The sequence below is a fragment of the Hirundo rustica genome, chromosome 6, assembly GCF_015227805.2.
Source record: "Hirundo rustica isolate bHirRus1 chromosome 6, bHirRus1.pri.v3, whole genome shotgun sequence".
Classification (NCBI taxonomy): Eukaryota; Metazoa; Chordata; class Aves; order Passeriformes; family Hirundinidae; genus Hirundo; species Hirundo rustica.
In genome coordinates, this window is record NC_053455.1 from 50699010 (window position 1) to 50724901 (window position 25892).

The window sequence follows — 25892 nt, forward strand, 5'->3', positions numbered from 1 at the left end:
GACTTGTGGTTTATGTTCACGTAAATCTGTAGTAATTTTATTCCTTTCTCCTATATTAACATTTCCTATTTTTATGAAGCAATTTCTAAAAACTTTTTAATTCACTTCTGTATATTGACATGAATTTTTTCAAAAGTAGAAGCATTAACACATTCTAAATTGTTAATTTTTTTTTTCCTTGGGCAAGAAGGAATCAGGTATGCATGCTGATTAACACACTCCAGTCATTAACATGTGATTATGTGGGCTGCATATTGAGCACCTGCCAAAAGATAAAATCCAGCACTTTACTACATCTGTGCAAGGACTTTTTGCATTTCTTTTGTACTTTGACAGCTCGAGAAAAAACAGACTTTGGTATCTTTGTTCAGCATAATAAAACTGTGTACATAAAATATCTTCATGGAGGAAGGAAAGATACTACATATATTTATTTTAATCTTTGAGGCCATGAAAAACCCAGGGACTGAGACTTACGCAGCACCAAGTGTAATATGAGTCTCCTAATGTACTGTATCACCGACATTCATATACAGTTTACAACATTCCTGCATGTTTATAAGGATTATCTGTTCTGAGATTCAGCCAATGTTATTGTAATTCACAGCACTTTTATGTGATACCTTTATGTCTCATAAATTTCTTGTTTTTATTTCAATCTTCCAAATGTTTCATCAGTGTTTACCTTAAAGAAATACAAGCACTCTATGCAGCAGGCTGGTTTCCTGCATGCATTCCTCTGCCAATGCTAAAAGGAGGACATAAAACATGTAATGCATGTGATGTAAATATGCAGAGGAGGATTTGCATGTGCATTCGATATTGCTAAAAACATAAAGACAAATTTTATTTTTATATTTACAATAGACCTACTTATAAGTTGGACAATTAAGATGACTTAACAGGGGAAAGTCGGATATACACAAAGTGGTCTGGAGTATCCAAGCCACACAATCCTTGTTTTATTTGGCAGCTTTTGACAAACATACATCACAAAATATGTATCTTTATTTACTCAAGAGGTAAACAGTGCTGTTCAGCTGGGACTGATCACAATGCTTCTTCGGTTTCAGTTTAGATGAAAATGTAAGTCTAAATAATCATTTTGTAAATGGCTGTCCATTGCTTTTTCCTTAATAAGAGCATTTAACCAAACTCCAGGGCATAACATCTCAACATTGTTGTGATTTATTACCAAATGTAAACACTAGGAGTTAGGACATATGGTATTTGGATAATTAAAGAAATCCTTAGCATCTAACTCTTACAAAAGCACACTACTCTATGCATATCATTTGCGGGTGAGATGATTGCTGTATAGAAGTGGTTTGTCATTGTATTTAAATTTTTTGAGGTGATTCTGTATTGTGGAAAGGAGCAAAGTGCCTGTCAATGTGTTTCAAATTGCTGCTCATTTGTAAAGAGAAGGGCTTGAATCACAAAGCTGAAAAATGGTAACTGTCTGAAATCTATGTACCCAAAGCTGGTTTACCCAGTTTGTTCCAATACCTGAGTAGGAAGGGATTGCTGCAATTAAGTGGTCATATTTTATATGAGACAAAAGTCCCTGCCCTTGCCTTCCAAAGGCTACTGGTTTTGCAGTGGCATCTTCATAACTTGGATTATATATGCCCAAATATTATGACATCTCATTTTTAAACCTTTGAGCTAAAATTATTTTCTTTTTGAAATTTTGCTTTTTATAATTCTCAATTTAGTGTACTATTTCTTGACTCAGAGCTTACTGTTGTGTTGTTCTTGAGGTTTTTATATGTATGTAAAAATGGAATACAAGCCCTTTACAGATTGTATTCAGCCTATACATTGGCAGTGAAATCAATGTAAGTTTTATCAGAGTAAATGCTGAGTTAAAGACTTGAAGCTTTATTCCACTACTTGCCATTTGCCCTCCCACTAGCATAATTTGCTGAGACTTAACAAATTATGTTCTCTCAATAGCTCATAGCAGTCATTCTCAAGCCTTGGATTTAAATAAATCTTTCTTAATAAAACTTTTAGGGTTTTTTTGTTTTTTTTTCTCCTTAATCAGATGAGAATTGGAAATGATCACTTAGATTTTTAAATTTATTTTAATTCTATTTAATTAAATTCCTCAAAATGGGAAACCATATTTAATGTAGTGATTGGAAATGATTTTGTAAACATTTGCTTTCATTATATGTTAACTCCAGACTAGTTCCAAGTGCCAGCATGCCTCTAGTACTTGGAATCAAAACCACTCTGGATATCCAACTTTCCTGGGGTGTTTACATGTGTCCCATTCAATGCAGAGACAGATAAATATCCCTTTATAACAGAAAAGCCTCATCCACATGGAAATAAACAATTCAGCTAACACATTTTATGTTAGTAATATTTGCTTTCTACTTCTTGGCCATTCACCCTGTGATTTCAGTTGAAATCTTACAGAAAACAGTTTTCTCTCTGGCTATTAAGTGGGATTGCAGTCGTCAACTTTCAATCAAAGTTGATCACAGTTATTATTAAATTGCTAACTAACACTGTGACCCTGATTTCATACTGCCCTCAGTTTCATTTTGCAAGGTTTCCTCTTTTCTCACCTTCAGAGAGCTGCAGAGGATCCATCCTCCCTACGTGAAACATAAATACTGCCATTAAAATCTGCAGCCCTGTGCACTTCCCCCCATTTAAGACTCCTGACAAGAGAATCCAGCTCACCAGGCTATTGGTCTGTCCTTAACCCTTAGGAGGATACCAAACAGAGATCTGTCCCAAGCTAGCTCTCCACTCATGATTGTGGTGTCACCAAACTGAGATGTTGCATCTCAATCCCCAGATACAACCCCCCATATTCTGTACTTTGGCTATTTGGAGGAAGGAGCAAGAATATTGAATTTTCTTTTTAGCCTGTAATCTTTCACCATTAGAAAGGTAATTTTGTATCTGTTTGCTCTATTTTGGAAGTGAAAAGGCTTCATAAAAGGTGACCAAGTTGGCTTATGATTCAGCTTGCAGGTATTGCTATATATATATTAGCTTCCCAGTATGAAAACACTGGGTCAGCTATCAATATCTTTCTTTTCGTCACTTTAAGCAGTGAATTTATCACTCATTTATCCTCATTTATCCTGTTAAAACCAGTGGGAGGACTGATGGAAAATGAACTACTCAAACTGTTAGAATCTTAATACACAAGAAAATATTTTTTGCACTAACAAGAAAATTGATTATTATTTGCACAATCCCTTTTCAGTAGAAATATCTAAGAAACTCTAAGGATTTTCCTTTCTTTGTACAGAAACCCTCAGCTGCCTTTTTGAAGAATATAACCCATGCAACTTGTGAAATTTAGTTAATGTACTTGCTAAAAAATAATTTTCTCAGAGTAAGAGGCGTACTGAACTATCTTTACATGTTATTTTAGTGTAACAATTAAAGGAATTATTGTGGTATGTGAAGAAAATACCATGTGTGTAGTCACGGAGACCCCATCTTCATTATTACCACGTTCTTTGTAACTATTCAGAATTGTTTCTGCCATTACCAAAGCTGTACTTGAGCCATTCACAACAAATCTAAAAGAAATGGCCAACAGGTCACTTCTTTACACCAGGCAACTTGGAAGCTGGTAAGACTAAGGAAACTATTGTTGGACCACATATATTCTAAGAAAATTTGAGGCTGGTTAAAGTATACTGTCCCTCTAACATGAAAAAGGCAAGGATAGACCTAGGAAAGCTTTTCCCATGTGTTGGAATTCTTCATATTGTTTTCCAACTTCTTCATATTGTTTTCTGACATAGGAGAAAGGTGAAGGTTTTAGTAAAAGTAAAAGTGAAGTATGATTTCATGCAGGGGCTATCTATCCCTGAATGAGTTATCCATAGTATTTTAGTATCCATGCCTTGCTACTTTTGGGTTTTCTGTCTTTTGTTCATCTATTTATTTCTCTTAATTCTGTACACTTTGGAACTTAATCCCTAAGTTTTAATGTCTATATATAAGTATTTAACCTGTTATAATAATAGAATTTTGTCAAAACACTAATCACTAATGGTTTGAATGATTGGTAATGAAATTTGGTCTGTGCTAATGGGCTGGCAAGAAAATGTAGACAGGAAAAATGCCATTTATTTACCTTGATATGAAAACCCAACCCTTCAAAAATAGACCAAATTTTGCCCCTGCTGAATAGTAAGCAGCTGAAATAGTGGTTCAAGACAGTTTCTCTCTTCAGGTGTTGAGCAGTAAGATTTTCTGGCTTAGTCATCTCTGCAACTAAATACCTTTGCAACTTCAAGCATTCTTATCTGACACAGGCAAAGAGGAAAGATTAAGATACAAAATCACTGTACATGTTGTTTAAGCATTCAGATTTACTCTATTTTGTTTAATAAGCTGTCTTCAAATATTATGGTTTGCCAACTGTTAGAGACCAGTCTGGAAAGGCTTCCATTGTGGTGGACACATATCCCTGTGCAATCCCTTGTGCATTCTGGTACAGGCATAAACAGTTCTACAATTATCCAGAGTTATTGTGGAAGTGAGAGGATAGCTTTATAAATCCAGAAAAAATGGGGTGGGATTCTGAAGAAGCATGCCCTGTGTTAAATTTTTTATCTATAGACTAAATATTTGCTATTTATCTGATTATATTTTCCGTATTTTCCCCCTCCTCACCTGGAAACCACTAAAATCAATGAGAAAACCTTGGAAAACATTCCTTTCAAAAGAAAATGTCATCCGTTGGAGACAGAATTTCAAGTTTAGACTTAAAATACCATTTTTACAGAAATACATGAATTTTAAACTCGAGAATCCAGGGATGTGTCCCTTGTCTAGTGCATTATGGAACTATTAGATTAATTTGGACACCAGATTGTGTCCACATACATTAAGTGGATATTCATATCAGTCATATTTTATTATTAATTTTCTTATTTTTATCAGTGATGCCAGGAAAAGATGACTTGCATAGAGAATTTTCATCAGTGCTGATGGATTTCTCATTTAGATTTTGCAAACTGAAAACATTTGAGTTGATCTTGCCTAGGCACTTGTCTTTACTTCCTCTTCTGTGATCCTGGAAAATACATGAAAAAAAACCTTAATAACATCCTTTCTTTTCTCTCTTCAGATCAAAGTGGGAATTCCTCATTCTGTAAAATGTGGCTTCAAAAAACTAATTAAGGATAAGAGATGTATCTTTATTGAATTGTTCCTTGTTCACATTCAAAAGGACCAGGTTCTCCTTTCCTAACCATGAATTCATGGGCTTGTTTTAATTTAGGGTGCATGGTAGTCCTTTTCCATCTGAACTCTAGATTTTCTAGGGAAAGTGCTTTAAGCATTAGAGTGAGAGGACCAACAAACAATTTGCAGAGGTGCTATCCCTCCTGTTTCAGATAACACACATGATCCACTAGACTTTTCAGAGGATACCTGATGAGGGTCTCTGTGCTGCTCATGAATGTCAATGCAAAATAATTTTTGATAGCCAGGTCTGCATCTGATGTATGTGGCAGTTGCAGTTTTGCTCTTGTAGTAGGTGAGGTGCTGGGACAAGCCTGACGTGCCATGACAAGTGGTCTGCAAAAGGTCATAAGGTCCATCACAAAAATTAAAATCCTTCATACATTTGCCGTAACATTTACTTCATTTTCAACAAGCAGAATGCTTAGTAGAAACTTCCCTTCAAATACAGCTGAGCCAACTTTCAAGAGAAAAAAATATCAGGGAAATTTCCCTTGCCCCCTTGTATTTTTTATCTGTCTAGTTAGCCATTAATAAAACCTACACTACTTGCTGTAGGCCTAAAGAGAACCAGAAATGTTACAAATGCATTTTGTTTTATTTTTTTCTATGTTTTAATCATCCACCAAACTGGCAATATAAAATAGTTTATTAACTGGACAAAACCCTCATACTTGCAAAGGAAGTCATTCTGCCTCCCTTCCATAAATCTGCATCATTTGTGTGGAGTTTAAGCTTGTCTCATCTCCATTGTGGATATTGTAGTCTTTCGGGAAAGAAAAAGAAGAGTGAATGTGCTGCCTGATCGAGGCAGGACTAGGGGAGTCTTTCACTATGGACCATGTATGCATCCAGACGAGGAACAGAAGAGGTTATCAGGAGGAAGAATATTCCCTTATTTCTACTCACTCCACAGATTTGCCTTATCTTCTTGTTTCCGGCCTAAACAATAGATTTAGTGTTCCTTGCTGAGAGCATGAAAACCTCTGCATTGAGCCTGATGGATGTGCTTCATGTGCTGTAAGAGGATGCTGCTCTCTTGAGAAAAAACACCTTTAAAATTACTAAGTAGCTCTTGTACTGTCCTCAAAGGCAAAAGAGCCAAAGTATGTAGTATTAAACCTTCATTGAGGAAAGGGATTATAGAAATTCAGGCTTTACATCTGAAAAATGTTAAAGATGTTCTTTTCATCTCCATTGCAAGACCAAGTTTTAAGAAAAATACAAAGTAGTTTTTGTTAGAAAGAGTTAAATATATGAAAGCTTTCCGTTTTAAAGGCAGCTAAATAAGTTCATCTCTGTACCTGGTATAAGATATTGTTCTCTGTGATATTTGATTCTTCAGTGAATACAAACTGATGGAGTGAAAAAATTGTAAATATTTATTTGCTGAAAATACAAAGATAAAACTTTTATTCCATGTAATCTCTCTTTCTGATTGTGCCTGCAAAACCCCTGTCACTCCTACTGTGTTGATGAGAGGCTGCTACCAGTGGGATGAGATATAGTGTCTTCTAATTTCCTGTCTTAGTGGATAAATACATTTGCAACATCCCCAGCAAATGCTGCCTCCTTCTCCAGTGACACTAACAGTGCTGTGCTGATCATAGACTGCTGTGCTTGAAGATGATGTGTCACCACCTCCTCGTGCACAGTCCCCACCCCCAGTTACCCAGCTTGCTCATTGCTCGTCTTGCTCCTCCTGTTACATAGCACAGTTACTTCCTAATCTGTTCCAGACTGAAGCAAAGATTTGTGTTTCTTGGTGCTGCTGATGGTTAATGTTTTCTAGCCTTTCTTCAGAACACAAGTTTCTTCAGTGCTCTGAAGATGGACATTTTCAGCTCATAAAGTAGCAGGAATATTATTGTTATGGGGAACAGTGTGCATTGTGAGAAAGTTTTTTGACAAGACTATTAATGAGCTTCTTAATTTTTAAATGCATTGCTACTATTATTGCTCTTCAATTGAAAAAAAGGACATTTCATGGAATCTAATATACATGCAAACATTCCTGGGCACACCATAAAGAAAAAAAAAAAATCAGTATTTTCCTTCTAAAAATGTTTAAAACTCCTAGCCTGACATTATTAAAAATTAAAATAGAAGAGTAATTTTGGAAAAGGAAATGTGTGATAAATTCTTGTGGTTGAGCTTTTAAGGACAAATCCAAGAATTACTTCTCTTTCCAGCTGAAATTGTGAAAGCAGAGATGCAGTGAATGTTGGAAGTATGACTGGGAGAATGATGAGTCTGAACCAAAGAAGTTCAGGAGGGGCTTCACTGTTGGGTGATATCAAAAAATTGAGGAGAATTGTCACTGCTCATTGTGTTTTTGATGCCTTCAAAAAAAAAAAAAAAAAGCTTTAAATAAGCTTTATCAATTGACATAAGAGATGAACCCTTTTTACATCCATGTTTTTTGACTATGTAAAGTCTGATACATGTGGACTTGGTACCTGTGTATTGGCATACATGACTTGTCTTGCCATAACTTCATTTCCTTGCTCATTCTTGACTATGTTATCCTGAAAATAAGATCTTTTGTTTATTAGAAGCATTGCAACCTTCATTCTTTAAGGAAAATTTAAATTTAATTTAAAGGGTAGGGAATGTGCATGGATACACACTTACCACTAACCTTATTTAATAGTGAAGTAGATTCCTTCCTCCTTGGTCATGGTTGGCCTAACATTATCTCTAGATGTAAAGTTATGCTGTTTTCCATTAGCTGAGGATTTATCCAGGAATAATTTTCTTCCTATATTGTCCCTATTTAAAGAACTACAGAAAACTGTAAAAGTTTTACATGTTCATTGTTAAAATTGTTCCTTGTTGCTTGTTCCTGATGAGGGAAATTGTTGATGAAGGTTATCTCAGGCATGAAGTATGAATGTTAGAAACATGGAGAGAACTGGACTTAAAGACAAAAGTGCCCATGTAAAGCACTGAAATGAAGAATTTCAAATCATAATGCTCAGTTTATAAACTGAAGGAGATATGTAGGCTTGCTAGTATTACAAACTAAAAAATAATGCTTTCAGCTTTTGCCTGCCTGAGATCCTTCTGCCATGAGAGAAGAGCCCATGTTTTGACATTGTTTTATTTCTTTGCAGGAGTCAGAGAGTAATAAGTTATGTTCCCTGTATTCCTTCCGAAATACCTCTACCTCACCAAACAAGCCCGACGAAGGAGGCCGTGACCGCAGCGAGCTAATGACCAGTGTTAATTTTGGAACGCCGGAGCGCCGCAAGGGAAGCCTAGCAGATGTGGTGGACACACTGAAGCAGAAGAAACTAGAAGAAATGACTAGAACTGAGCAAGAAGGTATGCTCTGGATAAGATTGATGTATTTCCCCCACCCCCCCAGTCCTGTGATTTTTATGGCATAAAGGATGTGTTGGGTATCAAGGACCATAAAACTGCATAACTGGCAAAGGCTAGGATAAAGTTATTCACAGGTTTCCATGGCAATGGTAGTTTGAGATCCATTAGGGATTTTGGACAAATATACCAGTTTTTAAAAACTTTTTAAATTGTCTTGGTTGTGAGTCAAAGCAAGAATGTTGGTGAAAACTCAACTCCTGCTTGAAAGGTTTGTAAGAATTCTTAGCTGCCTGTGGACTTGTGAGGGATATTTTTCAGTTGTATTTGTTCACTTTCTTTTAAAAGACAAATGTTTATTTTTAACATTAAGAATGAACACAACATGAGCTGGTTTGTTTTGCCTTAGAAATTCTCATCTTTCATCACTTTAATAACCCAGCATCTGTAACTACGAGAATGGGAAACAGTTTTAAGTGTAAAAGTATATTGTTCTGACCTAAATAGCTAGAATTACAGAGGAAAAAATATTTTTTTAACAGTCTCCTCAGATATTGTTACAAGTATTAAAACAGAGATAAAAATGAGGACAAATCCTTGAGTGCTAAGGCAGTTTATGTAGCCAGTTTTTATTCAGTCTATATATTTTCATCAATTTTGCCAAGATTTTGGCTATGTTAGGAAACAAAGAGAATTGGAGAGTGAGTTTGTTAGTGTATGCATGCGCACAATCAGGGCCCACCATTAAAATTTCCCCCCTTGGTAAGTAGAATGAAGTCTCATTTGGTTCTGCAACAATATCTTTTAGTCTGTGAGCTCATACATGAGTTTGAATCAGGGAAGTTGTGAGAGCAGGAGGCTCTGAAATAAGAAAACAGGTGTGGAGTCATCTGTGTGGATTCTCTTAGATATTTTACCAGTCTGTTTTGTGGCATTAAAAATAACCCAGGAAGAATATTTATAATGTAGCAGAGCCAAAAGGCAGTAGAACTTCGTGAATCTTTTTTTCCTTGAAATATGAATGAGTTCAGAAATATTTTGACTCCTCAATTTCATGGTACGGTCACAGTGCACTTCAAACACTGCACTTTAAGCTCCCTTGGCCTCATGTAGCAATGTAGATTTCAATTAAAATTGAAGCTGATAGAATAATATGTTTAAATATGGGATAAAATAATGTAGTGATGGAAGTAGGCTTCCAAATTTCTTGGCATAATTGTTAAATGCCAGTGAGTTCTATAGATGTCCTTTCTGAAGCTGGTGAAACATCTCTAAAGAGAGAATGTCCCAGATTCTTTACTACCATCTGTCTGTTTTCAGCTGTAAAGATCACTTTTAAAAATTGCTTTCTTAGATTTGGTGGTTAGGCTAGGAAAACTATTTTAAATATTACTTTGGCAAAGTTGTTTTCTCCAGTCAGTAGCAGTCGTTCGACACCCCATGCTAATCAAAGGTCTTGGCTCCTAGTTTGCTGTGGGAGTACTCAAGTTGCTGTAGATTATATTGACACCACAGCTAAGGCTTTTCCAGGAGTGTACTGGATGGTGTGCTAATAAAAGTGCACATCAAAAAGTTTAAACATCGTACCTATCTGTAGAGATTCAAGCATTTCATAGCTTATTTTTTTGAGTTCTCAAGAATTTTCTGCACTTCCCCTGTATTAGTATTTATATTTATATTTATATTTATATTTATATTTATATTTATATTTATATTTATATTTATATTTATATTTATATTTATATTTATATTTATATTTATATTTAATCTAAGAGAGCAGAGCAGAGAGATCCCTCTCTCTGAGTCAGAGCCTTCCACACTATGTGCTCTCATCAACAGTGAAATAAAGGTCATTTTTGATCTATAAAATAATCTTGCCTTTTATGGACCACATTATAATGGCAAGCTATTCTAAAGTCTGCCTGTAAGTTCAAAGGTATTCGACTGTATCTTTGTGTTTAGGTTTGGTTTAGATTAGATATTTGGAGACAATTCTTTGCTGTGATGGTGGTGAGGTACTGGCACAGGCTGCCCAGAGGAGTTGCGGACACCCTTCCTTGGAAGTGTTTAAGGTCAGGTTGGAGGGAGCTCTGAGCAACATGGTCTGGTAAAAAGTGTGTCTGCCTACAGGAGTGGGGATGGAATTAGATGGTCTTTAAGGTCTCTTCCAAGCCAGGCCACTCTGTGATGATTTTATGGTTCTGCATTCAGTTCTTTCCCATTCATCCACCTTTTTCTGCATGAAAAAGAAGTTACTTATGTTTAACAGAAAATAATTAATGAATATCTGACTAGTACCATGTAAACTAATGCAGAAAAATTATTAATAGAAAGATTGGAAATTCTTCAGGATGTTGCACTTAGGAAGTTCTGTGTTTCTAAACTTCTGTGTAGGCCAGGAATATCAAAATTCTTAGAACAGATTTGAATACCCAATTCAGTATTCAGAGGTTTCTCTGAATTAAAAAGAAATATTCCCTGTACTAGCTTGATTAAAATAAAATGTTTTAAATTTTATTACTATTTTAAGATTGAACTTTGTTTTAGCTCTATGCAGTCAGAGAAATGAGGTCTGAGATTATGAAATTGATTTGCCATCTTACAGTTTCTTCTGAACAACCTAATTAATAGCCTGATCACAACCTTACCATACATGATGCTCTTTAACATCTATCCTTTAAAATATGTTTCTATGTAGTTCTTTTCTTAAAATGGTATGCAGATAATGAAATTAAAGAGCTCTTTGTATATTAAGTCCTGCCCTCTCACAAAATTGCTTACCCAAACTGAAAAATAACTGCTGATTTTTTTTTTTTTTTAAATAGAGATAACAATATAATTGGTTTAATGAATGAAGTGGAGAAAAGACACGTGTTTCTACAGCATACTGTGGTGTGGGGCTTTAAGCCCTGCATATCTCTTTTACAAGAGTGTAATACTTCATGCTAGTCTCATTTATAGGGGCGACCTCCTTGACCACTGATTTTGCTGTGGGATTTGGGCTAACACACAGTCATATGTCAAGTTAATTGTGGAGTTAAATGTGGAGTAAAGAACTCAAGAATTCCAGTCATCAGATCAAACCCCCATGCCAGCACAAAGTCTCTTAATATTGTTACATAGTAACTTTAAAAATATCCATCCATATCCATTTCTGTCCATCTATATAATTTGAATTTGAGAAATACAGGTTGCTGGGGTCAAATACTTTAACACACTCACATATTAGGTGTCATACTTGTATATACTCCTTGTGATCTCTGTTGTAGCTCATAACATTGAAAAAGAAACATCTACTGGAAGACTTTATCATGTCTAAACAGATATATTTAATCAGAGTCCTTTGGCTCCTGAAAATAAGTTGTCTAATGAGAATTTCATCTGAGCAGCTGTGACTGAGGAGGTCAACAGGCATTGCCTAAGAGAATATGGCCCAGCTGGTTAAATCTGGTTGTTGTAGTGATTTAAATGGTCAAGTGCTGCTTATAATCCAGGACCGTCTGTTTGTAAAGGGAAGAGTGAGTGCTTCAGCATAATGTACAGCTGTTTTAATCTCTCTTTAATAATAGTGCTTCAGCCAGTGTCATGTCTTGTGTATGGTGTGGGAACACGGGTGCCTCACACAGGAATATACCTTAGGTTTGTTTTTAGCTTTATTTGTAGTCTGAACACAGATAATCAACATTATACGATAAACAACGTATTTTTTGACTTCGTGGCCCAGTATTTGCATTTTTTTGCACAGTAAGGCACTCCCGTGTCTTAATTTGTACTGATTTGGATAAGAAAACTGATGAGAAAATACTAATGGAAAAAGAAAAGAATGCTACAAATATTTAGAGTTAATTTGAGTATGTAAAGACTTTGCTGACATGTGTTCTCATAAGACAGAGGAGGTCAGAAATGAACAGGTGTCTAATTTAATCAACAACATTAGACTCTAGGGCCTCTTGGATAACTTTGGTATATTCATCTTAGTTATTCTTTGAGCTGAAGGATTGCTTTACTGGTATTTTTCTGTGGAAGTATCCTACAGTACAATCAAGTATTAAAGTTCTCCATAGCTCAAAATGAAGAGTTTATGTTAGACAGTATGGTCTAACTCCTTCTCTCCTTTTCTATCCCCTTTAAGTAAGAGACTTTTCTTTTTGAATATTGCTTATGTTACTTTTGTGAGACAGATTTACAGCCTGGATTCTATGCCAAGGATTGGCTTCCAGACAACTATCCTACTGTACTTCATCATAAGCCTTGAGGAGCAATAATTAGTAATACTCATCTTGTCTGTAGCGAGGAGAGCAGATTTCCCCCTTTCATATCTGGAATGCTAGGTTGGCAGGTCAGCTGGCACTTCTGAGCTGGAAACTGGGCACGTCATTTCTGCTAAGTGCTAAGCCCTCATTACTCAGGGCCTGAATTCCTAATTCACTTTTGACCTTGATTCTGAGCAATGTATACAGTATCATTTTTCAACCAAGCTAGGTCCACAATTCTAGCAAAAGCTCTTTATGAAGTGCTTCCCATTCTTGTTTCCTCCTTGAAGACCAGCGTTGAACATTCAAAGATTTCTATGTATGCACAGAGGAATAATGAACATCTACATAAAGAGAAGTATATTCATAAATTTCCATTTATTCTCTGTCATGTGCACCTGTTTGTACTCCCTCTCTATGGGGGGATATATGGGTGGATATCTAAATTAAAAATTAAGGGTTCACATTTTTACATTTCACATTATTAAATCTATATGGAGTAGGGAAAAACTTACTGCATTACTCAGTAATGGTGGTTTTTCTGATTTTGTGTTTTGTTATTTTTTTTCTCCAGCTTCATTCTTCAGTTAAAAATAACTGAACACTTCCTGATATATTAACTTAAAATAGATTGATATGCCCCCCATAAAGCTTTCTATCATTCCAATAATTATATTGAAATGTAATAGAAAATTATTGAGGTATTGCACACATAAATCCATGGATTCCCTGCTAATTTCACTGGAAAGTAAAGAAACGTAAACTTTTGCATATTGTGTTTTATAAGTGGACATTCACAAACAATTTTGGTTGCAATTTTTTATTTTTTAGGCTTTTTTTTTTTAAAATTGTGATTGTTTTGTGTTATTTTTTAAGAATCTGTGTGTATTCTATTTTATTAAATGGATTCAGAGTTTCCATTTCGTATTCTTTGTTTTAAGCCAGCCCCTGCTGAGAACAGAGAGAGTTCAGACATGTATACATGTTTTTTAGAAGAGTTTTAAGCACAACCTTTGAGGAACTTACATATCAGTTTTCTTTGGTGTACCAGTCCTAGAAGTGAGCTATTGACAATTTGTGGTCAGTGAATATTTTAAAATGTTTTTCAGAATTTTTGCAGAGATTTAATTCAAGTTCTCTGTCCTGTAGTGTGCTGGATACCCGCACTTTCCATTGATGGAGGCATGATCCCTGACTGTCCTAATACACTTGGTGTTTACAGACCCCTGTTCTTTTTTTCAATTTTTTTTAGTAGATACAGATATTTTGTTCAAGACTTCAAAAATGTTACTGAGTTTTGGTATTAGGATTGTCCAAAATGATCAATAAAAATGACTTATACTAGTGTTCTATTCTTTGTGCTGCCCATGAAATTTGCAAATGGTCACTGGTATTTCTCTTTGGATATGAGAAACTCGCCTTCAAATCCTTTCATCAGCTATGAAAAAACCTGCCATATCCACTCAGTACCATCCTCATCATATTTCCCTTTTCTTCTTAAAAATCACTTTTGCTAAGAAAATTCAGAATCAGATATGCATATAGTTAATTTAATAATCTTTTATTTGCTTTTTGTTGGAAGCCATATATAGTGGCATCTAAGAAAGAGAATTTTTCTTCTAAACTCCAGACTTGCTCCTAAAATAAAAATGCAAAAGCTCAAATGTCCAGAAAATAAATAGATGACTCAGATCAAATTAAAGTAGAGATAGGAAGCACATTTTCCTAAATTGCTGTTTTCTCCCATTATTTACCTCCTTACCATAAAATTAAATTGAACTTATTATTTCTCTTATTTCTCTCTCTCTCTCTCTTTCTTTTTTTTTTTTTTTTTTTTTTTCCCCCCAATTCCAATTATCTTGGTAAAATCACTTTGGTCAGTCTTTTTCATTGCATTATATGCTGTTGTTTTAGAAAAGAAAAATTCTTCTATTTCTAGACATTTTATAGATTGTAAAATTTCTAAGGATTTATTTGTTGAAGTCTACAGTGAGTTCCTATGTCTTAATGTGTTAAGTTAAAGTAATTTTGGACCTTTTTTTGAACATTACCACAAGGGAAGTATTTTCTAGGGTTATTTTCCTGGCAGCTAAAAGAAGATGCAACATATTTTCCTTCTCTCTGTTGAATTTGATTTTTTCTGTCAGAATTTCATTCCATTAATGTACTTTCATTTAATGAAATTTTGAATGTAGCATACATTTAGAGTTGTGTTTTTTTTTTTTTTTTTTTTTTTTTTCCTTTCTTTTTGCAAAGAGAGTCTGTGTAACCATACTGTGCCTGGCCATTATTATTTTGTCTCATATTTTTATTTATCATTCTGACTGTGAATTCAGGCATTTTGACTATTCACTTTCTTATATCCTTTAAATTTCTCAAAATTGTATTTTGTGGTTAAATGCTATCTCACAATTTCTATTTAAGAAACTGGCACACATTGTCATCTTTGCACTTCATCTTTGTATTTATCTGGCTGCCTACATTACAGTCTTACCTAGTGTTGTAGCATTTGAGAATCTAATCATTACTCACAGGTTCTCTGTGAATATAGGAATTTTTCAGCACTTTTCAATGTGTCTCGTGTTACATTTGGAAACTTCCATCCAGTTTTCTTGGTTCTGGAATTCAGTCATGGCACACAAAAGGAGGATAGCACAGACTTTTACATGGGCATCATGGAGAACGAGATCCAAGTGAGTAGGTTGAGAGGTTAGTTAGACGATCTGCTTTGCTAAGAGGTTTACATGTCCTCTCTTGGTTCTTATACAGGATCATCAGCAAGAAAATGGTGAGCCTGATGGTAGCCATTTGAGAACCTGTCAGGAAAAAAATACACTTTGGTTACTCTCAGACATTTACCTTGGTGCAGGAATCATGGAATTTTATGGAGCTTCTACTTTGCTGGAAGTTCAGTTTCCTGGTGCAGATTGTTCTCTTGTTGAGGCTTTGTACCCGTTCACATCTGCAAAACTTTTGCTTTTGCTTGTAAACAGAGTTGATCCTGATAGGGGAAGTGTCTGAAATTCAGGACTCAGTTCTGAGGATTGGAACATCCATTCTAGCCATGAAAATTCTTTATTTTTGAGCAGGTATTTGCTTTCACCATTTTGAGATTCTTATATCACACTGAAGAAACATCTTTATTCAACCTAGAATATGTGAGATTAGTAAAATCCTTTTCATTGTAACAATTGTGCCTTGACCTTGTTCTCATTATCCCTGAACAGGATAGATTATACTGAAAAAGACTGAAATCTTCTCTTTGCCATCACCTACTGACCATTCCAGTGAGTTCCTCTCCAGAGATGTGTTTTCCAATGTCTTTCCTTCAGGGACCAAATAGTTCTTCTTTAATCCTACTGTAACCCCTCAATTTTGACATTCTCCAGTGTTAGATAAAGTTTAATTTATTTTTTATTGTGTGAAAACTTGTTCCAATCTTTCCACCTTATATAATTTTCTGCATTATGTTCCTCTACACTTCTGTCTCCCTTTTGGACATGGTCAAACATCTGCTATCTTTACACTATTTGTATGTTATTAGTATGGTGAAAACATTATTTAAAAGGCATCTCTTAAAAGTCACCATTTTCCTAGGTGCAATGAGAAAAGCAAGATCAGTATAAATAGGTACAACTGACAAGGAGCTCTGTGGTAGAGAGCGTAAATGAGTAAATAGCTGTGAAAATATGGAGAGTTGCTTCAGTTGCATGATTTTGGCAGCAGGAAAATAAATTCAAACTTCATTGGTTTCTGATGTTCTGTGATGCAAAAGTTGTGATCAGATCATGCTTTAAAATGGCAATCGAAATACATTTTTTAGTCGTCAGGTTAATAGTAGGGACTAGATGTGACACTTCCCTTCCTAAAATTGCTAATGTAAATAAATATAAGGATACAAGGGAAAGAACTGGGTTTGAACATGTCTGATCTTGCATGTCACTGTATTTTCCAAGTTCTGGAGGGTGAATGGCCTCAGATTTCTTTGGTGATGGACTTCAGTTGTAGTTAGCCTTACTTACTTTGCCATTCCTGCTGTTTTGCAACCAGGCCTAAAAGTGCTTTAAGTGCTTGTGACTGGAGTAATGAATGAAAATATCTTCCCAGCACTGCAAGTATTGCATTAGACTGGATCGTCACCTTACTTGTAAAAGCACTATTAGAGTGGGGCAGCTGTAAGTAAGGATAACGATTTGTGTCCAGTGCTTATTTACAGAAAATTGTAAATGTATTATTTATTGAGAGCTCTCCAGACAGTGCTTGTCAGAATAAAAATGTCAACTCTAAGCAAAATGTTATAATACATAATAAAAATGCTATGTACACACTTTGGAGATACAGCTAATTAGATCTGCTTTTCTTAAAGAAATGACAGTAAAAATGCTCAGCAGCATATACATTTTAAATGCTGATGTATTCCTTATTTTTCTATACAGTATTTGGTTTAGATACTTTATAATTATTTAAAAATAAATTTGACAACTTTATTTGGTTGCCACAGGAGGGACAGGGGCTCTTGCTGTCTGGCTGCATGAGGCAGCTGCATGCTCAGGCTTTCTTGTCCATTCAGTGGAGAGAGTAGCTATTCTCACCTCTGTGTTTCAGTCTGAAACTCCAAGATGCCACTTAGTTTGTGAGGTAAACCTGCCTCCAGTGGAAGCAACAAACAATTATTTAGATTAGTCTTCAGCCACGCTAATTAACCTCAAACAAATATTCTTAACAGGGTGCCTAAATCCATTCAATGTCAGTGTTGCTTTTGTGTATTATTAAATATGAGTAAGAATTATAGATGAAAAAATAAGTAGGTATTTTTTTTTTCTATTTAAAGTATTACTTTGTTTAATTTTTTTTTTTTTTTTTTTTTTTTTTTTTAACCATTTTATTTTGCTTAAAATTTGCAATAAGAAGAATTGGAGCTTAGAAAATTTGGAAAGAAAACACTTTCTACAGTCTTGAATATCTTCTATGTCTTTGAATTCTACAGTATTTTACAGTGTAAGGGAGGAAATTGGCTTTTGATTTTACCCTTTTTTACAAAGAGCTGCTCAATTCAGCATCATAAAATTTAGGATGTCTTCATGAAAAGCAGCTTTTTTGTTTTGAGTGTATCAGCCAACCCAAGAAAGAGCCTTACTCTGGTTATTGCAATGACAGTCTGTGTGTGTTCCCCGGCACTCGGTTTGCTCTTGATCCCACAGAATCAAGGAATCATGGAGTGGCTGAGGTGCGAAGGCACTGCTTCTCTGCACAGGGCAGGATCGCCTATAACTGGTTGTTCAGAGCCATGTCCCGTCAATTTTTAAGTATCTCCAAGGCTCTAGACTCCACAGTTTGTTCAGTGTTTGCTCATCCTTATGACAAGCAAGGATTTTCTTTTGGTTCAAGGGAATTTCCTGTTTACCCTTTTGTTCTCTTTTGCCTCTGGGCCTGTAACAGGGCACCACTGAGAAGAGCCTGGATTTGTCTTTACTCCTGCCATCAGATATATAAATATCATCCCCTAGAAGCTGCTCTTTTTTAGCCTAAACCCTCACAGTGTCCCCAGCCCTTCCACCTGTGAGAGACGCTCCAGTCTCTTGGTTGCCCTGTGGCCCATTCCTGGACTCTCTCCAGTCCCACGTCTTTCTTCTACTGGGGAGCTCAGAACTGGGCACAACACCCTAAGTGTGGTCTAAAACATGATTTATTTTAAGGCCACTATTTCTGCACTGTAAGACCGAGCCGGTATTTTTAAAGCCAAGAGGAACTTTATTATGATAAAGTCACTTGCTGAACTTCTGCTCAAGCCCTGGCTGAGCCTTACTCATTGGCATGATTTGACTTTTAGCCCTGCGCCTGTGCTCTGACTTCCCTGTGCACAGCTGATGAGCACAAAGTGAAAACCAAGAATAAAAAGACAATTTAATGTTCTGAAACACATACTTCTGTGCTTCACAAGTGTATTTTGGACTGTGAGGAATCCTAATTCTTATTTGCAGCCAAGCTTCTTCCTTATTTGCTCATTGGCATGCTGATCTCCAAAATGAAGCAGTTGTTAATGTGTCAAAATCCACCCTCTTCTGTCCTGCTTTAGTAACATAAAGAAGTGGTGGTGTTTTTTTAAAGTTCAGATTGTGATAGTCCTGAAAAAAAAGTGCAATAGTCTGTTAAATATAGTCTTGAGGGCAAGTACTGTGTAAACATCTGCAGAGAGCTCCTGTTAGCATTGCTCTGTCCTGACTAGCAGCACTCACTTTGTTGCAATCTTGGGTCTCTCTTTAGCATGGGCTGCCAGTCAGTAAAGCTGTGCCAAAACGTCTTGTTCTACAGTCTAGCATTTTGGAATGTATCTAATAGCTGTTTTCTTTTATTAATCATAATATATTTTTAGTTTTACTTACATAGGTGCCCAGAGTTCCTGGGCAGAGTGCCCTATGCATGAATGGCTGTTTATTTTCATCTTCCTTTTTGTTAACTGCTTTACTTAATGCTTTACATAACCATTTGCCATATTTTGACATGAAGCTATAATGCACTGCTGCCTGCTCACATTTCTTAAAGAAGTTGATGTGACATCACCCTCTATAGTAAATCATGATCTTCACTGAACCTAAAAAACCCCATCTTGAATACTCTTCTGTCTTTTATTTGTTTGAAAATGTTGAAGCAAGCAGACTCTTTCACCCTTCTGGAAGAAGCCTGAACACTACAGCTCAGAGACCCTGCAGAGACACCAAAAACATTAAGGGCTCTGTACTGAATTTCTTAGTCTAACACCACCTTAAGAATGAATTCTGTTTGCATTTGCATCTATGCTGTGTGTGTTACAGGATATGCATGAGGACAGGATTCGGCTCTTTCTTAAAATTTACCTGCATATTCAATATTTAAAACAGCTCTGCTTCTCAGTGTAGGTCTTAGCAGTCCTTATCATATCTTAAATATGTAACAAGCAGATTACTTTTAAATATTTACAATAAAACAAAAACTAACACATTGGGCAGAGGTTTGTTAAAATGTCAGAAGAACTTGCTGTAGTGAAAAATAAATATTGAATCAAGTTTATTCCTGAGGTGACTCCATTAATTTCTATAGAATTTTGCAGGAGTAGTTCTGGAAATAATCTGTCAAGATTTTGTATCATAATTGAAAGATTTTTTCACAGAGCTTTGAATAACCCAGAAATAATTTTACAGGTCTGGCACGCACATGCATCACTAAGTAAAATAAGCTTCTTTTGCCTCAGACTCTGTTCCCTCTGTGGACTGTTTGTATTTTTAGCTGGTTTAAATGGTGTTGTCACAGCTTTGTTAATAGGTTTTATTACATTTGCAGTTATACTTGTAATTAAAAATTTAGTTGGGGCATTGGTTCCACTGGGTTTCAGTGTATCTGATCTGTGATATAATAAGTAGACAAAGAATCATGTCTGTTGCCCTTTTGTGTCTGTATATCAGGTAACACAACAGACAGTGGCCAGACATGTGACCTCAAAAATCAAACCAATTTGTTAATGAACTAACAAGGCAATGTAATAAGCATCTCTATTCAGTCATTTTCCCCAGCTTTCGGTTGTTCCTTAGAGCAAGGGTAGCCAGTGCTGCATCAACAAATTATTTGATGACAATAATAATTTGGCTGATGAGAATACAAGGAAAAAAGCCACAATCTAATTGGAAAACACTGTATATTAGGTGGCAAAATGTAGCTAATGCTTTATATCTAATTGTAAAACTGCAATTTGCAACTTTTGCTAGTTAACGATTTTTACACCCCCTCTTCCTTCTTTCCTCACAGAAAATCATTAAAAAAAGGACAAAAAGAGAATACAGGATTTGAAACACAGTGGCCCTGAAGTGATGGGAAAATGGCCAAGGTGTCACAGCTAATTTCTGACCCTGCTTTATGAGTTCTGCTGTTCCTTATTCCCCTTGTCAGTCTGTGAATCCCTGAGGCTGTACACACTGGCCTAACATCACTCAACTCCAGTTTTATATCCTCTTTTAATAATGTTGAGTCTATTCTGTCCAACTTTGATTCAGACAACCTGCTTGTCTTGAAAAAGTGATATATTTAATCAGTGGCTCTGTCTCCAGCATAGCTCCCACTGCGTGAGACTAGAGCCAAAGAGTAGTGCAGTGGCCTGTCACTTCTGTTTGAATAGGTAATGTGGAGCCGCTCAGCCGAAGAGACAGGAGCTGGAACTGCTTGTTAGGACACATGATCAAAAGCCACTCTCTGCTTTCTGCCAATCAAACCTCATGTCGCCTTGTGGGGCAGACATTAAATAGATTTTTCTGCCGTACACTGTGGGCACTTTGCCAGTCTGACATGCGAACTGTTACAAAAGATACCAGAGTTTCCACTTCCTGCTGACTGCTTTTAAATATTACCAAGCCCTTGCTGTCCAAAGTAGAATATTTTAAATAATGGATTATGATAAATTTCCACTACAATTAGGTGGTCCCCTTCCTGCTCCCAATTCTTCAAAGATACTTTGAAACCAAAGCTCTAAATTGGTTTCTGAAAACAAGCAAACAAAATACTGTTGAACAACCCTATGGCACATAAACTTGAACATGATTATTGTCAGAGCATTATGGTGAGTTGTTGCATTCACCTGTGTGATTTTGAATATTGTTTCTATTTTTGGTCTTTTTACATTATTTAATTAGTTTTCCCTAGTTGAGATCATAGCAGTATTTTATTATACGTTTATGGGAAGGGATAATAAAATTGGCTTTTTTTTTTTTTTTTGGCAAATGAGGTTGAATTTATTTATTATGTTTATTGGCTGCTGGTGCAAATGCAAATGTCTTAAAATGCCTCTGTAGTTGGTTTTAGTTATACTTTCCATTGGTTTTTTCCTCTTTGTCTGTTACCCTCCATAACCACCTCAGCTCTTGTGCCCATGGCAACAACGCTCAGTGGTTGAGGCTAACAAAGATGACATTTAAGCTTTGCCTAAGTAATGAATATTCTTTTGTAACTTCCAGGGCCACTGAATTTATGTCATTTTTTTAGAGGTCCCCAGTACCTAGAGAACTGCTTCTATTTATGTAGTTGTGGTCATGATACCCAGATGTTTACTCCCTTGTGCTTGCCCTTCCCGATGTATCTCTTCTTTTTTTTTTTTCTTTTTCGAGTAAAACTTTTTTTTTAGCCAAAACATACCATGGCAATCTAGTGGAATTCATTTAAACAGTGAGCTACACATAAACAGCTGCTCTTTCAATAAGCCATTCTTTATAATACCCTTATTACCTTCTAGTGTCTCAAATTCTGATTAGTCAACAGTGCTGATTACTGTACGGCATTCCACTGCCCATCTTCCCTCTGCTCAGCTGCTCACGTCTTAGCTGTTCTGTGATTACAACACAACTTGTGCATTGTTTCTCCAAGTTGTTCTTCATATTGTATATCTTTTAAAAAAACCCTCTAAACCCTGTTGAGGAGATGGGAAAAAAAGCACCCTCTTTTGAGTCACCATAAATTCCCTGAAACACTGTGAATCGTTTTTGTACCACTGTGATCCTCACACTCTGCAACTTTGTAGTGGGATGAATAAGTACTCTGGATTTATGAGGGTAATCAATAATGTCCAGTTAAAAAATGGAAAAATTACACTTATTGCAGTATTTGCAATAGAGCAGGAGAGACCAAGGACTGTGTTTTTTTTTTTAAAAAATCCACCAAACCCGAAATCCACACAGCGTTTTCTCCTGGCTATGCTTTCACAAAAAACAGTGGGTTCAGAAGTTGTTAAGAACAGAGGTTTGTCATGAGAAAGCAGTTTGGAAAACATCCCCCCAGTAATATATGCTGGGTTTCAGAAAGGTGTATGGTGGCAGAAGGAATACTCAAAGCGAAAATGGGGAGGGAAGGAATTGTATCCCTGGTGCTCTGGATCTCCGATTTCTGCTCAAAGCAGCAAATGCAGGGGTTTGTTAAGGACATAAAACTTTGCCGGCTGGTTTATAGGTAAATAGCACGGTGGTGAGGAGAACACCCTTTCTGTGGCTCCGTAAACCCCCGCAGCTTCCTTTGGTGCAGCCCCTTAGAATTGAGTCCTGGTGAGCCTGAAACGCTGACACACTCAAAACGCAACCCCATTAAAGGCCTTAAATCTGTCATTGTGCTCTGGAGCCTGTTCTGAAAATAGCAAAGCTCTTTTTGTAAATTAAAATCAGTGTGAATGGGAACAGATGTTGACATGCTTTACTTTATCTGCAGGGATCCCCGTCAGGGGGGAGAGGGTCACTGAGGTTAGATGGCAGGAATTACTGCAAATGTGCAAAGGACAGGGAGAGCCTGCTACAGACATTGTCTCTGGTTTTACCAGAGCAGGAATAGCATCTAGCGCGTACTACTGGGTGCTGAGAAGTCTGTGTGTAAGGAGAGATGGTTGTGTAACAGCTTTATTTCCATGGAGAATGCTGTCTCCTTGTATGTCTGTTCACAAGATAAAGGAGAGGGATGCTCAGCGTGTTTTACAGAGCTGGTCAGATCTGGATTCCAAGGGGTTCTGGATGTCTCCAATTCCCATTTACTTCCCTGGTACCTGAGCTCACTCAGGACCTCGTGAAAGGTGTTTGACATACTCAAGGTTCAAACTACAAAAAATTTGCATTCAGTCTGACATTGGGTAGCTTTTTTTGGTATTTCAGCATTACTTTTTAAGGTATTTGGGTGAACTCTCATGTTGCATTAGAGTCATCATCAACTTTTAATAGTTTTTGAAATAAAAATGTAACTCTGTTCTGAAATGTGCAATTTATTAAATAGTTTTGCTAGTCAATCTCAATAAATTCTTGTTGAAGATTTTTCCTGATTTAAAAAGGACAGCAAAGGATGAATTTATTTATAAGAACTGTAATAGTTTCCCTCAATTTCTTTTATATTTTAGATTGCCTTATAATTTTCTAAATCTACATGAACAATAATGATCAATTTTGTCAGTATTATTCACACCTTTTATTAATTTAGCATAGATGAATAAATGTGAATGTTGTGAAGAGTTGATTGGGAATAGATTTTAAATCTGACAGTTAGATTACAGGGTACCTAAGAAAAAATGGCTCTTTCACTAGGTACCTAGTAATTTAATTCTTGTTTGAAATTATTATAATTTATTACAGTGTGTGGGTCCTAATGAATGTCTACTATTAAATGAAAAGGAGAAATTGAAATTATGAAATTCTTTTAACTTGTATCTTAAAAATCCTCTTAAACAATTTAGTAGATATTAATAAGCAAAGTGCTTTTCTTTCCTTTTTATATGAATGTAAACAAAAACATTTTCCTCACTACATAATGATATTAGGTCAGTTCTGTTGGAGATTCTTACTTAGAATCAAGACTGTCTTAAAATAGGGGAGAATAATTTTATGTGATGAAAAATATCCAAAATTTTTATCTTGATTAGACGTCTAAACCTTCTTGTATGAATCCTTTTCCTTCTTCAAGGGAAGCTCAAAATCATTACTAGATTTGCTGTTATTAGAAATACAAATGTATATGTGTGAGAAATTAAAATTTCTCAGCATTTTTCTTACTGAAGGAGTCAGTCATCAGGACATTAGAATATAATACACATTATACTTTTACTGTCATCATGTAAAATTATTTTACCTATTTGATTATTGGTTTTCATTTGAGAAGCGGTTAGGAGAAATTGGTAAAAATGTGTTGGTATTTCCAAATAATTGGAATATGTGTAGGCAATGCCAAATAAATGTAGCAAATAGATTATAGTGACATTTGAAACAGATGAAAGAATGCAAATTGTGGACTATCTTTGTTAAGAGGGTGAAAACACATTAGAAATTTCTTAGATGCAAACGATATCAGTTCATACTACTATGGTTCACTTAAAATTAGGCCATAATGGAGTTATAAAATATGTTTAAAGAATAGAAGGCCTTTAGTTTTCCTCTGTAACATACCATGGTATCTAAAATCATGTGACTATTATAGCAGAACCTGATAAATCAAAAAATAGCTTAGAGATTTTAGTAGAAATTTCATTTGTAATTGCACTGTTCACAAGTCAGCAACAGTTGTGGCCTTTGGCATTCACCAGTTTCGAATTTGTCATCTGTACTTGGGTCTCTTTTGTAGCTCTTTTATATCTCTTACTGTCAAGGATTCCCATTATTATTAAAATATGAACATGCACCCTTCTACAAGTCACAAAAGTATAATTCTAACCTGAACAAGTCACTAGGTTTGCCTGCCATTTCTTGATTCTTTTCTTTAAAAGAAAAGTTACGCAACTCCTGAGTGAAGTCAACTTAGTATGAGTAAAGAAGTATTACCTCTGGTTACCTGTTGCTGTCTTGCAGCTGACAGATGGAACACCAGTTGGATATTACATTTTAGGGTACCAAGGTAGCATTGTATGCTTGCATCCTTTGAGATGCATGTGTCTCTTACTCTGGGAAGAGAATGTGGGATATTATTCCACTGCATGTTTCCTGATACGCTGCCAGAAAGGAAAGGAAAAAAAGAACAGAAAAAGAGAAAAGGAGAGGGAAAGATAATGGTAATAAAAGGAAAATAAAAAAGAAAGTGAATAGGTGAAAAAGCTGTTTTGGGGGGTGGTTGTGATTTTTCACTTCAACAGTTTTTGCATTTTCATCAAGGAGATATTTTAATTTCAAGTGAACTGAGCTGAAGCCAGTATTTTAGAATGTGACCTGGATTTGGGACTGTAATTTTTCCCCTTATATTCCCTAAACAAAATAAAAGGCACCCAAAATCATCCTATTTGAAAATGACATTAGGCACAGAACAAAATGGGTTATGTTAACCCTTTGTCCTCTCTCTCTGTACATAATTGTGGTGTAATTTGGTTTTGTATGAACTTTGCTGCTATTTAGCTGATAGGATTTGTTTGAAGCTACTAGTAGAAAAATAGAGACTGAACAGAATTTGTTCTTTTCAAACTTCTAACTAAAAATACTCAGGCCTTTCTCATGAGTTAGGAATTTTTATATGTTTACTGTTCTTCACTATAACCAATTCCAACAACTGCCCTGTTTCAGAAAAAAATAGGACTATGCTAAGACATGAGCTGAAAAACCCTTAAGAGCTAAC

At 35.8% G+C, this 25892-nt stretch overlaps 1 protein-coding gene across 6 annotated transcripts in view; it reads left to right on the plus strand.

The window, feature by feature from the left end:
• Positions 1-25892, plus strand: part of SOX6 (SRY-box transcription factor 6) — a 363778-nt gene that overhangs the window by 141878 nt on the left and 196008 nt on the right. For all 6 annotated transcript variants that reach the window (XM_058421042.1, XM_058421046.1, XM_058421045.1 and 3 more), the window contains one exon: positions 8352-8562. In XM_058421042.1, coding sequence (XP_058277025.1) covers positions 8352-8562 — 211 coding nt within the window. The remainder of the gene's footprint in view (positions 1-8351; positions 8563-25892) is intronic.